The 15,204-nt window shown below is 37.9% G+C and overlaps 1 protein-coding gene across 3 annotated transcripts in view; it reads right to left on the reverse strand.

Moving 5' to 3' along the window:
• Nucleotides 1-437: 437 nt before the first annotated feature.
• Nucleotides 438-15,204, reverse strand: part of BAG4 (BAG cochaperone 4) — a 30,653-nt gene continuing 15,886 nt past the window's right edge. For all 3 annotated transcript variants that reach the window (XM_027599536.1, XM_027599535.1, XM_027599534.1), the window contains 3 exons: nucleotides 5,892-6,146; nucleotides 5,118-5,372; nucleotides 438-4,406 (listed from right to left, as the gene is read on the reverse strand). In XM_027599536.1, the coding sequence (XP_027455337.1) occupies nucleotides 3,921-4,406; nucleotides 5,118-5,372; nucleotides 5,892-6,146 (996 nt within the window). In that variant the 3' untranslated portion in view covers nucleotides 438-3,920. The remainder of the gene's footprint in view (nucleotides 4,407-5,117; nucleotides 5,373-5,891; nucleotides 6,147-15,204) is intronic.

Genomic DNA, 15,204 nt, shown 5'->3' on the forward strand with positions numbered 1-15,204 from the left:
TAACTGCAGGGGAAAGAAGGAGTTGTTCGGGAAAGGAAGAATAGTCACAGTTTACATGACTGAGCTCTGGTTAGCATTTACGTGGTCATAATAATGTACAGCAAAATCATATAACTACATTTGGGGAGGTTGAGTTTTGGGGGATGAGGACTGAGATGTGTGTATGGTAAGGGCAGAGAGATAAACCTAAGCCTTCAGCCTCTCTAATAGAAAATTAGTAGAAATGACCTAAAATTGATAAAATGGAAGCAGCAATACAATTATGTCATGAAAAAATATGGAAAGGTGCCTGGCTGGCTCAGTGGGTGGACTGTACAACTCTTGATCTTGGGGCTGTAAGTTCAAGCCCCACACTGAGTGTAGAAATTACTTAAAAAAAATAAAACCTTTAAAAAAATAAATAAAAATTTAAAATATGGAGATAATACCTAAAGGAGCTAGAAAAAGAACAAAACCCAAAAGCAGCACAAGGAAGGAAATAATAAAGATGGGAGCAGAAATAAATGATATAGCAACCAAAAAAACAATAGGAAAACAACAAAAATATGGAGAGAATTTGTTAAAAACTCCGTTGAAAGTGCTTGCTTTTGTAGAAGGAAACAAGGGACTGGGAGCAGGAGCATGGTCCTTGTCAGAGAACTGACTCTTTACCCTTATAACTTCCATAGAATTATTTGAGTCTTCAAGTTTATAACTTTCTTAAAAAGATGAAAAAGAAAAAATCCAGTCATCAACTATCCATCTCCCCAAAATCTTTTTTGTAAATGCCAATTTAATCTATAGTCTTCAACTTTATTTTAAATCTGCCTATCTTTAATGGTATTACATTAACCACTAAAGAACTGTTTTCAAAACCCTATTTTTGAAAGCATTTAGAAGAGTTCCATACCAACAATGTAGAGACAAGCATAACCCGCCATCCAGATACTTCATTAGGGCATATTTGTCTAAACATTTATATTGGCATTTATATGTGAAATAATAATGGCTTATTATAAAGAAGACATAGCTGTATTTAACATGCCAGATGTGGGTAACTTTATTCAAGATTTTGACAAAAACTATCCCCAAAGTAATATAAATTTAGATACTTTTAGAAAGTCCAGATGTGAAACTCCAAGAAAATTTTGAATTCAGTCTGGAGTCAATACTAGGTCAAATACTGAACCAAACCCACAAATGATAAATACTACTTTCCTTCTTAAGTTCATTATATTTTCTGAAACAGGTTACCAAAACTCTCCTTTCTTTGATACAGGTATATGGAATCATTTTAACATGGTTTACTTCTTTAAGTTCTAAGTTTGTACTTATCCTGAATATCTTGATGAAAATATAAATCCAAATGTGATAATGCTTCCTTACAGAAGAATTCCAATGAGTAAATGTAGAAGAAATGAGAGAAACAGAAAATCACCATTAAAACACCACAGTAGTAACTGACACAAGCAAGATCTGGCAGTGGACACGAAAATGAGTGGGCAATAGTTTAAGCAGAAACATTTGCATAGTCTCAAAGTATCTCCAGCAAATATTTAGTCATTACAAAGAAAAATGTAGGAATTTTACAGTAGAGAATCCTAGCAGACACCACCTTAGATAGCGATTAAAGTTAACAACACCAGAAACACATTATGACATCAGGTGTCATGATACACTGTCACAGACTAGGAGGACACTATGGAGACATGACAACTGAATGCAAGGTAGAATCCTGCATGGGATCTTGGAACAGTAAAAGGACATCAGTGAAAAGACCAAGAAAATCTCTACTTTTTAAACTCTCTACTTTAGTTAACAGTATTGTATCAAGGCTAATTTCTTAATTTGACAGTTGTTCTATGGTTATATAAGATGTTAACATAAGGGGAAATTCAGTGAAGAGTATACAGAAACTACTAATTTTTACAACTCTTCAGGAGGTCTAAAATTATCTCAAAATTTAAAAAAAAAAGCTGCTAAAAAACATACACATACACACATACATATATGTGCGTGTGTGTGTGTGTGTGTGTGTGTATAAAAATCGAGACTTCGTGGAAATTGGTATCTTGGGTCCTCAGTTAAATAACAGTGTTCTCTCCTGAATTAGTCACTGAGTCATCACTGTCTCACTGGTTTCCTTTAAGTTGGCTTTAAGGTTCTCCCCCTTCTAAATTTTTAGTTTCAAGTACAATTTTCTAATTTTCATAGAAAGCCTTTTTTTTTTTAACATCACTCTATTAGGCCAAAAATTAAAATCCTAGAATAAAATTGTCACATTATCTCATAAAGTCACTCATCCCACCCATAAGCCCCAGCCAATATTTTTACTCCATTTCTTCTCATCATATATTTGTCTGGTTTTGTTTAAAAGGAGAGGAGATGGGGGTGCCTGGGTGGCTCAGGTCTTGATCTCAGGGTTGGGAGTTCAAGCCCCACATTGGGCTTCCATGCTGGGCATGGAGCCTACTTAAAAAAAAAAAAAAAAGGAGAGGAGATGACTGATAGATTTATTATCACTAACAGGCCTGACAGTCTAGAAAAAACAGTTATCACTTGGATATCTTATTAAGAAACAGCTGTTTTTCCAATAACAGATACTGTATACTAGAACTCACTTAGATAGAAAAAGTAAGTCATTTACCTAAATCTCTTCCACACCATAACATAAAGCTACTCAATCAAGCCCAGCTAAAACCCTTTCAATATCCCTTTCTTAAATCTGGCTCTGAAATGACCATTATTAATGGTAATAAACATCTTTTTTATAAAACAATTTTTCCTAGGGAAATAAAGGTAAACATCGAATCTACCTTTAAAAGAAGAAAATTTCCCACTCTTGCTATGGCTGATTCATTCCCTGAGCATGAATCCTTTATTACCCTCATTGTTTCTGACTATAAACTGAGCTGAAATCTGTTCATAGGGATCTTGATAGTGAAACTAATTATTTTAGAGAAACACATTTCCAAATGGTCACATTTATTAGTTCTGCAGTTATTTCTTCTCACTGTGGCTTTAATTTTTCATCTGTATCTATCATAATGCTCTACATGGAAGCAGCAGCAGTGAAAAGATAATTAAGGGATGGGGGAAGGAAATTTTAAGGTGGATCTTTACCCAAAAACAATAAAAAAGCAAAAAAGAAAATGGCCACAAACATTTCATTCCTGTGCCCTTGCCATCTCCCAATTCGCCTTCCATTATTAACATGAAAAGGAGAAGTGGTAAAACTCTACCCTAATAATCTATACAAAAAAGGAGACAATTTACCTCAAGAACTCACTACACACTGCAATATGTTCAAGTGGTGAAAAGATATAAATTCATTCAGAACTGCCATACTATCTGGCTGTCAATATAGTCTCTTGAATAATTAAACATATTACTACAAAACGTACCAAGAAGTAAAGAATAATACTATATTTGTGAACTGCAAATAACAAAACAAAACAGAGGTCCAAGAAGGCTAAAGTCCAAGCTGTAATTTACACATGAAGTGTATGTTGAAAGCAGTCACAATGTACAAAAATGTGACAAGTAATCCAGATGGTTAAAAAAACAAGAGCCTGTTTGCCTCAGATTATATCCAGTCTCATCTGGTAGATTTTTGATAAGCCTGTTACATAAAGCGTGTTTCCCTCCTGCTGATAAGAAGCAGCTTGTAGATATCCATAATTTTCTTAAGGAGTGAGTCTACTTGGCAATAACGGTAACTCCACAGTTTCCTATTACATTCATTGGTCTGAAAACTGAAAACAACTCATAACTAAAATGTTCTTTCAAGTCCTTTACCAGTTTTTCAAGTTTTAATCAAAGGAAAGTTGGAATGTATTGCTTCTTGTCACCAACAAACATTTCAAAAAGAGGGTTAATTAACCAAAATCAAGAGTTCTTTGGTCAAGTTAGTAACAGGCTTCCCCTTTGTTCTAAATCCTTCATAATCCTTTTTTTTCCAGTTTTTCCAGGATGGCCTGGATTTTACAAACAGCCTCTTTCCTGGCCTGCCGGACAGAGTCCTGGCCCCCAGTTTCAACTGAATCCAGTTCCAAAAGTTCCTTGGTTAGCATTTCTTCCAGAAGCCAGTATGCTTTGTCTGTCTTTTTCCCTACGAACTCTTCTACTTCTTGCTCAAGATACTGGACCTTCTCCAGCACATGTATAATTTTTTTAATACTTGGGGGAGTACCTTCATCTGAAGATAAACACTCTTCAGGAAGAGTATCACTTTGATCTTGATTGCTGGGGTGTTCATTGATGGCATTACCATACAGCTGAGGCTCAGCACTATACTGGACTTGAGAATCCAAAAGATCTGAATTATCATTGTTCATTGTTCCCGAGGATTCGTACTGATGGACATTGCAAGGAAAGTTGTGCCGGTTCATGCCTTGATCTGATTGGCTATAGGGGTATGAGGCATCCTTGGAGTGGGAGAGCAAAGAGGGGAAAAGAGCTGTTTTAATGGGAATCCATTAATATCAGATTTGTTAGCCCACATCTTTCACCTGACCATGAAGGGACATGAAAAGATTCCCCACTAATAAAATTGGACCTCCCTCCTTAATCATTTGAGAAAAACACAACCCTGAAAAGATAAAAGGAGTGCTCTGTCAAGTAAAAGGCAGAAAATTCCTGATAATGGCTGGAATCTACCCTGAAGCACTCATCATCATGAACACCTCATAATCTATCCTTCCCACCTCACAATCCGCAGTGACTTAATAAATAGGAATTATTTTTTTCCCTAAAGAGTTAAAACCTTAAGACAGATCTTAAAAAGGAACCTAGCCATAGGCAAATGATGGTTTATACAATTTCACACTGGTATCGTCTTCTGTCTACAGACTGAGGTAATAAAATACATCTTTGATTTTGTTTAATATTCAAAGTGCAGTACAACAAACAGTAAATGAGCATTTTTCTGGCTTTTACAGAAAAGATGTGAACCTAAAACTGCTCTAAAAAATAAAGTTTGTTAAAAGAAAAAAGAAACCAGGCTACGTAAAGCTATAGGTAGTAATCACCAACTTTTTGCAATTAATCCCCATTTAACACACACCAATGCAGAAAATTTCCATGTTGTGCTCTCTCAATTACCCAAACATCAAAAGAATGTTTAGAAGGTCTCCTACCTTGGGCTGATGGGGTGGTGGTGAAGGAGGTGACTGTGGAGAGCTGCTACTAGGCCATGGTGAAGTACTCTCACTCATGTAGGGATTCCCAGGTGGTGCTGAGGGGGCAGCTGAAGGCCAGGGGTAACGGGTTCCCATTCCATAAGCACCAGGAGAAGCCCATGAGTCCTCTTGTGGTCGTACAGTTGGTCCTGGTTGTGGAACACTACGATTACCATCCCCATAAGGATAATGAGGCAGGGTCATTCCAGGGTTCTAGATTGAGAGGAAGGAAATATGCTGGTCATTGCTAAAAAAAATTTAAAGTAATGAAAATAGTATAAACAGACTGAGCTGTTTCCTCTCTGCTTAACAGAGTATACTTTAGCTGCTACTGAGATAAGCTGCAGCATCTCTAATCAGTTGTAGTCATTTCTCCAAGCCAAAAAAGAGCTTGGTTCGAAAGATACAAGGGCAGATTTAGTGACAATCAAACTCAGAAGAAGAAAGATTAAAATTCAATGGCTAAAGCACAGCATAAGTCTGTCCCATGATATTATAAATAAGTGGACCCATATGCTATAAGGAAGCACAAATAAAAGATGTATTAGAACTCCCCTTGAAGTGCACAGAGAGATAAACATGGTATCATTCATAGAATTTTTTTTTTAAAGTAGCCCAACGCAGGGCTTGAACTCACGACCAAGAGTCTGGACACTTAACCAACTAAGCCTCCCAGGTGCCCCTCACTCACAGAATATTAAAAAAATAAAAACCCAACAGAAAACTGCTCACCTGTGAAGCAGGATATCCTGGAACCTGCCCCCTAAGAGGGGCTGCTTCAGTCTGGCAGTCCTGCTGAGGATACAGCCAACGAGAAACTGGGGCTGGGCTGTTGCCGGGTGAACGATAAGTGCTTGGAATCTCTGGGGAGTAACTGGTCTGAGTATATCCCGGTGTGTAATATGCCCCAGAGTATGAGGCAGTATTTGTCGCAGGACCGGTGGGGTATGGTGAGCCGTATACTCCATTTGTATAAGAATTCAAACTCTATAAAAAAGCAAAGTTGAGAGAAAAAAGGATGACTGAATGGAAGAACTGAAATGCCCTGACTTAAAATGCAACTTTGAAAACTTTAGGAAGGAAAAAGATTAGTAACTAATGAAAATATGAACGCCCGGCATGCCTGCGTGGCTCAGTCAGTTGAGCATCTGCCTTCGCCTAGGTCATGATCCCAGGGTCCTGGGATCGAGTCCCACAACAGGCTCCTTACTCAGCGGGGAGTATGCTTCTCCCTCTCCCTCTGCTTTCCACTCCCCCTGCTTGTGCTCTGTCAAATAAATAAATAAAATCTTAAAAAAAAAAAAAGAAAATATGAACTCCCTAAGCAATCTCTGAAACATTCTTCCTCTCATATACTATGACCATATACCACATATTAAACTCAAATTATCACTGTAGAGTCTGTGTTCTAACAATGAGAGAGTATGTTGTGATGCATGATGAAGTGATGGCCTCAGGGCCATGCTTCCCAAACACTTCCGTTAAGTATACCTAACAATAACACCTAACAGCGGAGAAGTTGTGCCGTTCCCCCTGGGGAAGGGTTCTGGGAAACTGGGGAAAGGGCTACACAGAGAAGAAAATAAACATGATACAACTGAGAGAAGAGAAGACTAGAGAGACAGCTCTGTGTTTGTGTCTGACCTCTCTGGAGCTTTCGTTTCTCCACCAGAAAAATGGAAATCATAAACTTACCTTGCAGGACTATTATGAGATGCTATGTATAAGTGCTTAGTGTCTGGCACATAGTATGCTCAATAAATAGTAATTATTTATAATATCACTGTTGTTACTATTATTATGGCAAGATCAAGAAATGAAACCAGATCTGACCCCAAAGCCCAGGTTCTTTGTACTATCCCACTCTGCTTCCCAAGTAAACAACAATAGACTACAGAGGCAAATTCTTCATTATGTTGCTTACTGTAGTTTTAAATCACCTCTCCAGACTATTATTGGCACCCAGAATCCTAGTTTAGTTATCCAAACAAGATTAAAGCTAAATTTTAAACGGTAAAAACATAGAATCGAGTTTTCCTGTACTCTTCTAAGATACATACTCTTTCCCGCTTTAGGTAGAAGAACAAGAAAAGAATCCCTGCGATGTTAACTAGACTTCACTGTGGTGATCATCTCCCATTGTATACAAATATTGAACCATTATATTGTACATTGGAACTAATACAATGTTGTATGTTAATTATGCCTCAATTTAAAAAAAGGCTCCAGACAGCTTATACAGTTGTTAATGACTGAAGAAAATAATATTCAAATTTGATTCCTACTCTAACACATCAAAAACTGGGATGAATCAAAGTAGGAGGGTAGTCATAATTCTGTGGAAAATAAATTCTCAGCCATACTTTTAAGACAGGCTATTATCACCACTTGGCCAAAGAATTGCACGCAGGAACCGGTGCAATGGAAGATCCAGCAAGGCACTCCCCAACCAGAAGGACGATGAACCACCTCTTTGTTAAAGCTATTACAGGACTGTTAAAGTCATCCACCTAGATGTGCCTAAAAAAAGAATCCTTAATATAACGCACACAGCTGGAAACTTGATAAAACATCATGTGACTTTTTGTACTGTTATTCAACTTCTAGAAATCCTTCCTAAGGAGAAGATTCAACTAGAGAAAAAGTTACAGGCGTGAACTATTTATAGTCACACAAAATTGCAAACAACCTAAATGTCCTGCAATATAACGGAATGATTGAGTACATAATGGGCTATTCATCCAGGGAATTTTATTGTCTTAAAATTCACTGTTAGAAGGGTGCCTGGGTGGCTCAGTCGGTTAAGCGTCTGCCTTCGGCTCAGGTCATTATCCTGGGGTCCTGGGATCAAGCCCTGCATCGGGCTCCCTGCTCGGCAGGGAGTCTGCTTCTCCTTCTCCCTCTGCCTCTCCCCTGGCTTGTGCTCTCTCTCTCACTCACTCACTCTCTCAAATAAATAAAATCTTAAAAATAATGTACTGTTAGAACTGACCATTTAATGATACTAAAGAATTATTTTTAGTTTTTTTAAATTTTAGTAAGTTATGTTTTTAAAACTTGTATTTTAAGATATATACTTGAGTATTTATAAGTAAAATAATATGTCTGGAATTTGCTTCAAAATAATCCAAGGATACAGATGAAACAAGATGAAACAAGAGACTGTGTATTGATACTTATTGAAGCTGAGATGAGTACACAGGAGATTACTGTGCTATTCTCATCCCTTCTGATTGTCTGAAAATTTCATTAAAAAAAAAAAAAACTTCACCTGTTATTTCACCCTGTAACATGGAAAGTACATATGATAAACAAAAAGTCATACAAAAAGTATATGTGTGGGGAAACTGAGTGGCTGTTGGTTAAGCATCTGACTCTTGATTTCAGCTCAGGTCATGATCTCAGGGTCTTGGGATGGAGACCCACATGGGGCTCCGTGCTCAGCAGGGAGTCCACTTGAGATTCTCTCCTCTTCCTTCTCCCTCTACCCCTACCCCCACTCATGCGTGGTCTCTCTCTCTCTCTCCAAAATAAATAAATCTTTTTTTTTAAGTGTATGTACAGTAAGTTTAAAGCTATGTAAACATAACAGGGAAAGGGCAAAACAAATTTACCAAAATACAGCTCTATTAGGATGGCAGAATTAGTGTTTCCCCCTTTTCTGTATTTTCCAAATATTTAGTAATAAAGTTGTATTACTTTGGTAGTTAAAAAAAAAAATTATGCTATTAAAAATGTCATGAAAGGGGCACCTCGGTGGCTCAGTCAGTTGGGCATCCGGCTCTGGATTTTGGCTTGGGTCATGGTCTCATGTTCTCGGGGTCAAGGGATCCAAACTCAGTGGGGAGTCTACTTGTCGCTCTCCCTCTCCTCCCCCCGCCCACCTGCATGTGTGCTCCCTCTCTCAAATAAATAAATAAATAAAATATTTTTTAAAAACGTCATGAAATCCCAAGTATGTCTAGAATCCAGTGGGCTGCTAGGACCACAGCAACTTCATCAGTGTCCAAGTAGACTATTTTAATGAAGGGAAACTTGTATCTAATGACAATAAGCTGCAATTTTAAAACGGTCAGCTGATATGCCAATAGATAAAATCTGAAACAGCAACTACAAGAAATAAATAAAATCTTTTTTTTTCTTTAAAGATTTATTTTAGGGCACCTGGATGGCTTAGTTGGTTAAGCGTCTACCTTCGGCTCAGGTCGTGATCCCGGAGTCCCAGGATCAAGTCCCGTGTCGGGCTCCCTGCTCAGCAGGGAGTCTGCTTCTCCCTCTGCCCTTCACCTTGCTTATGCTCTCTCTTGCTCTCTCTCTCTCTCTCTCAAATGCATAAAATCTTAAAAAAAAAAAAGATTTATTTTAGAGAGAGATAGAGAGCACAAAGGGGGAGAGGGGCAGGGGGAGAGGAAAAGAGAGCATCCCAAGCAGACTGTGCTGAGCATGGAGCCTGACTCGGGGCTTGATCCCATGACCCTAAGATCATGACCTGAGCCAAAATCAAGAGTTGGACACTGACTGAGCGACCCAGGTGCCCCAGAAATAAATAAAATCTTTGACAATTATTAAATTTCTGTAAAAGTCTCATTCTGGCTTCCAGAAGAAATCAAGAGACTGGAATCACAAAAAATCCAGCTGCTACTCTTGTTCTAGATGTAAATATAGATATTACTTAGCATTCAAAAGTCAAAATAATGTCACACCAAAAGGGGTCTCATTGCAAGCTAAAGATCGTCCAATATGAATACTTCTTCCAAAAGTCAGTTTCACAGTTGATGGACTATTGTGTAGATATAGACTCCAAAGAGGCAAAAAGTGGTCAAGTCTCTCACCCAGAAAGTGATACACTGTTCAATGAATTCCCTGTCCATTCCAAGGCAAACAGACCCAATACAAGCAAAAACAGATTACCTCTAAGCAACAGAACTCCTCCTATTGTGCTTCTCATGAAAACCATGGAAAGTCTTACCACATAAGTACTGCAAGAGTTCATAATTATCAGCAGGTGGTATCAATTCGGATTTCTCTAATACTCATTTTTGAAATTGCCAAATCTATGATCATACATAGGTTGCCTCCTCATGCCATATCTCTACTTATAGAACTATTCCAGGGGCGCCTGGGTGGCTCAGTCGGCTCAGTCAGTTAAGCGGCTGCCTTCGGCTCGGGTCATGATCCTGGGGTCCTGGGATCGAGCCCCACATCCAGCTCCCTGCCTGCCACTCTGCCTACTTGTGTTCTCTCTCTCTCTCTGTCAAATAAATAAATAAAATATTCAAAAAAAAAAAAGAACTATTCCAATTTTTGTCTCACTCAAGTTCCTAACTACAGTTCTTAATAGGCTATATTTTACAACTCAGTTCCCCTTCAAATTAAATGAAAAAGTATCATGAGGTTCTGACCAATGTCTTTTTGTATCATGGTTTCTCAATTCAGAATGCTATCTTCAGTTTTCGGGGCACCTGGGTGGCTCAGTTGGTTAAGCCTCTGCCTTCAGCTCAGGTCATGATCCCAGGGTCCTGGGATTGAGCCCCGCATCAGGCTCCCGGCTTGGCAGGAAGTCTGCTTCTCTCTCACCCTCCGCCCCTCCCCATGCTTGTGCTCTCTCTCTCACTTGCTCTCTCTCTCAAATAAAGTCTTAAAAAAAAAAAAAAGAACCTCAGTTTTCTTTGTTAGAACTTTGCCAGTTCCTCAACTTGTTAAACACAGCAGAGCTACCATATGACCCAGCATCTCTACTCCTACGTATATAACGAAGAGATCTGAAAAAACTTATGTCCACGTAAAAATGAGCACACAAATGTTTGTAACAGCATTATTCATAACAGCCAAAAAGTGGGAAAAAAACCCTCAAATTTCTATCAACTGATGTTGGATAAAATAAATGTGGTATATCCATAAAATGGATAGTATTTGGCCATAGAAAGGAATGAAGTATCAGTACATTGCCACAACATGGATGCACATTATGCTGAAAGAAAGAAGCCAGTCATAAGATATCAAATATTACATGATTCTGTTTATGTGACATGTCCAGAATAGGCAAATCCATAGAGATCACAAGTATATTAAAGGTTGCCAGGGGCTAGGAGAAGAGAAAAATGGTGTGATAGATATATAGTTTCTAACTGGGGTGATGAAAATGTTCTGGAACAGACAGTGATGATAACTGCACACCTTGTGAATAGACTAAAAACAACTGATGTGTACATTTAAAGGGTGAATTTTATGAAATATGGCCAAACCACAAGCATATCACATTAAGCAATAACATTGCCTACTTCTCGATTTCAGTCATAGGAATGCAGATGACACAAGTAAAATGGAAGTCCGTGTTAAGATTTTTTTTATTTTGTATTCCACGATCCCATATCAACTTTATCCTAAAGTTCAAGTACCCATAATCATTATGAAAAATCAACTGTTTTTATGTTTTCTTTAAGTACATAAGTAAATCTTGCTCTAACTTTAATAAACTCTTCTAGCGCAAAATCAGTCTTAAAGGAATGTATCACCAAATTAATGAGAAAAAAGGGAACATGATTTTTTTTTAAAGATTTTATTTATTTATTTGAGAGAGAGAGAGAGAAACAGCATGAGAGGGGAGAAGGTCAGAGGGAGAAGCAGGCTCCCCGCCGAGCCGGGAGCCCGACGCGGGACTCGATCCCAGGACTCCGGGATCATGACCCGAGCCGAAGGCAGTCAGCCAACCAACTGAGCCACCCAGGCATCCGGAACACGATTTTTTAAATGAATTAATTATTCAGCCCCATAAAGAAACTTATTTTCATTATTTCAGCCTCCATGCCACCAGAAAATCAGAACAGAATTTGAATATATTATCTATTTGAAAACTATCAGGAGAATTACATTAGTATACTTTATGGTGATCTGAAAATTTAATTCTGCAGAGAACATCGGTTTACAGAGAATTCTGACCTCAATATAAAATTCAAATTCTTTGAAAGCTGCTTAAATGTAGCCGCTTTAAAACTATAAACTATATATACTACAGGGGCGCCTGGCTGGCTCAGTCGGTGGAATATGCGACTCTTGATCTTGCGGTTGTGAGTTCGAGCCCCATGTTGGGTGTAGAGATTACTTCTAAAAAAATTTGAATGTACTACAATCATGTTTTTAAAAATTATTTTCAGGGGCACCTGAGTGGCTCAGTTGTTAAGCGTCTGCCTTTGGCTCAGGTCATGATCCCAGCATCCTGGGATCGAGCCCCGCATCGGGCCCCCTGCTCCGCGAGAAGCTTGCTTCTCCCTCCCTCTCTCACTCCCCCTGCTTGTGTACCCTCTCTCGCTGTGTCTCTCTGTCAAAATAAATAAATAAAATGTTTAAAAAAATAAAAAATAAAAATTATTTTCAGGGGCACCTGGCTGGCTCAGTCAGAAGAGCATGCGACTCTTGATCTTAGGGTTGTGAGTTTGCGCCCCACACTGGGTAGAGAGATTAATTAAAAATAAAATCTTCTAAAAAACAATTTAAAAAATTATTTGCATATAGAAATATGGCATCTAGACAGAAAAAAAATGGAAGGAAATACGCATATGTAACAATTATTGCCTTACTAAGGTTGCCAGATTATGGGTGACTTTGTAAACATTCCCTCATTTCCACAACGGTATTGTGGAAAAATAGTTTGGCTATATTTAATAAGCATACATACCAAAACTCCAAAATTCCATACCCCAGGGAAGTTCTTGCCTCACATGTGTATAACAAAGAAGTGAAAAACAATGCTGAGTAAAAAAGCAAGCTGGAGAATGCTAGTATGAAACCATTCATATCAAGTCATGGTAAATAATACTATGTAAATGCACATACAAGTAGTACCAGCATAAGAACACATATGAGATAATAAATATAACTTCAGGAAATGGAAAGAAGTGTTACATGTGGCTTCAATTGTATTTGTTTTACTTCTTTTTAAAAATCTGAAACAAGAGGTCCTTGGGTGGCTCAGTCAGTTAAGCATCTGCCTTCAGCTCAGGTCATGATCCCAGGGTCCTGGGATCGAGCCCTAAATCAGGCTCCCTGCTCAGGGGGAAGGTTTCCCCTCTCCCTCTGCCTGCCACTCCCCCTGCTTGTTCGCTTGAGTTCTCTCTCTGTCAAATAAATAAGTCTTTTAAAAATAATCTGAAACAAATGTAGCAAACTGAAAAACTGACAAAGCTAGGTGCTGGAAAAAACAATATACAAATTTTCTATACCTTTTCAGTATACTTCAAATATTTAAAATTAAATATTTGTCATAAGAGTACAATTTATTTGACACCAAAAGGAAAGGCAACAAAAGTAAAAACAAGTGGAAGTACAAGAAACTAAAAATTTCTGCACAGCAAAGGAAACCACCAACAGAATGAAAAGGCAACCTACTAAATGGAAGAAAATATTTTCAAATCATATATTTGATAAGGAGCTACTATCGAAAATATATAAAGAACTCAAAAAACTCAAGAGCAAAAAAAGAAACAATCCTATTAGAATATAGGCAGATAACCTGAATAGACACTTTTCCAAAGAAGACATAGATGGCCAACAGGTACACATCAAGATATCACCCCATACTTGTTAAAATGGCTAGTATCAAAAAGACAAGAAATAACAAGTGTTGGTGAGGATGTGAAGAAAATCCCTTGTGCACTGTTGGTGGGAATGTAAATTGGTACAGCCACTATGGAAAGAAAGCAGTTTGGAGGTTCCTCACAAAATTAAAAACAGAATGATCCAGCAATGCCACTACTTATAATATATCCAAAGGACACAAAAACACTAACTCGAAAAGATATCTGCATCCCCATGTTCACTGCAGCATTACTTACAATAGCCAAGACATGCAAGCAACCTAAGTGTCTATCGATGGATGAATAAAGAAAATGTGGTGTATACATAAACAATTTACTATTATTCAGCCATAAAAAAGGAAATCTTGCCATTTGTGACAACATGGATAGAAATAACTCAGAGAAACACAAATATTATATGATCTCACTTATATGTGGAATCTTAAAAAAAAAAATCCTACATTCAGAGAATAGACTAATGGTTGCTAGAGGCAGGGCCAGGGGTACAAATGGGTGAAGGAGGTCAAAAGGTACAAACTTCTAGCTATGAAATAAGTAAGTCATGAGGATGTAATATACAGCATAGTGACTGCAGTTAATACTGTATTGCATATTTGAAAGTTGCTAACAAAATAAATCATAAAAGTTCTCATTAGAAGAAAAAAATTGTAATGATATGTGGTGACAGATGTTAAATAGACTTAATTGTGGTAATCATTTCACAATGTATACAAATATCAAATCATTACATTATATACCTGAAACTAATATAATGTTACATGTCAATTATATTTCAAAAAAAAGTCAAACTTAAAACTTAAAAAATAAGTATATTGTATGCTTATTGTTTCCAGGTCCTAAGAAATAATCTATTATGCTTCAAGCTACCTTTGCTATAGATAGTATTTGCCTAGATATTTCCTTACTTCTGAGCCAAAAACATTAAGACAGAGTCCATTAAATAACAAAACTCCACACACTGCTACTATGAAATCTCCACAGGTTTTGAAAATAAATCAATACATTAAGAAAAATTTCAGGGCATGCCTCGGTGGCTCAGCAGGTTGAGTGCCCAACTCTTGGTTTCAGCTCAGGTCATGATCTTAGGGTCCTGAGATCGAGCCCCAGGTCAGGCTCTGAACTCAGCCTGGAGTCTGCTTGAGATTCTTTTTCCCTCCCTCTCCCTCCCCCTCTACTCCTCTCCCTGCTTGTGCTCGCTCTCTCTCTAAAATAAATAAATAAAATCTTTAAAAAATAAATTCAGCGGGTGCCTGCGTGGTTCAGTCATTAGGCGTCTGCCTTTGGTTCAGGTCATGATCTCGGGGTCCTAGGATCGAGCCCCGTATCAAGCTCCCTGCTCAGCGGGAAGCCTGCTTCTCCCTCTCCCACTTCCCCTGCTTGTGTTCCCTCTCTCGCTGTCTCTCTTTCTGTCAAATAAATAAATAAAATCTTTTAAAAAATAAAATAAAAAA

This window comes from Zalophus californianus, chromosome 2 (assembly GCF_009762305.2).
Source record: "Zalophus californianus isolate mZalCal1 chromosome 2, mZalCal1.pri.v2, whole genome shotgun sequence".
Classification (NCBI taxonomy): domain Eukaryota; kingdom Metazoa; phylum Chordata; class Mammalia; order Carnivora; family Otariidae; genus Zalophus; species Zalophus californianus.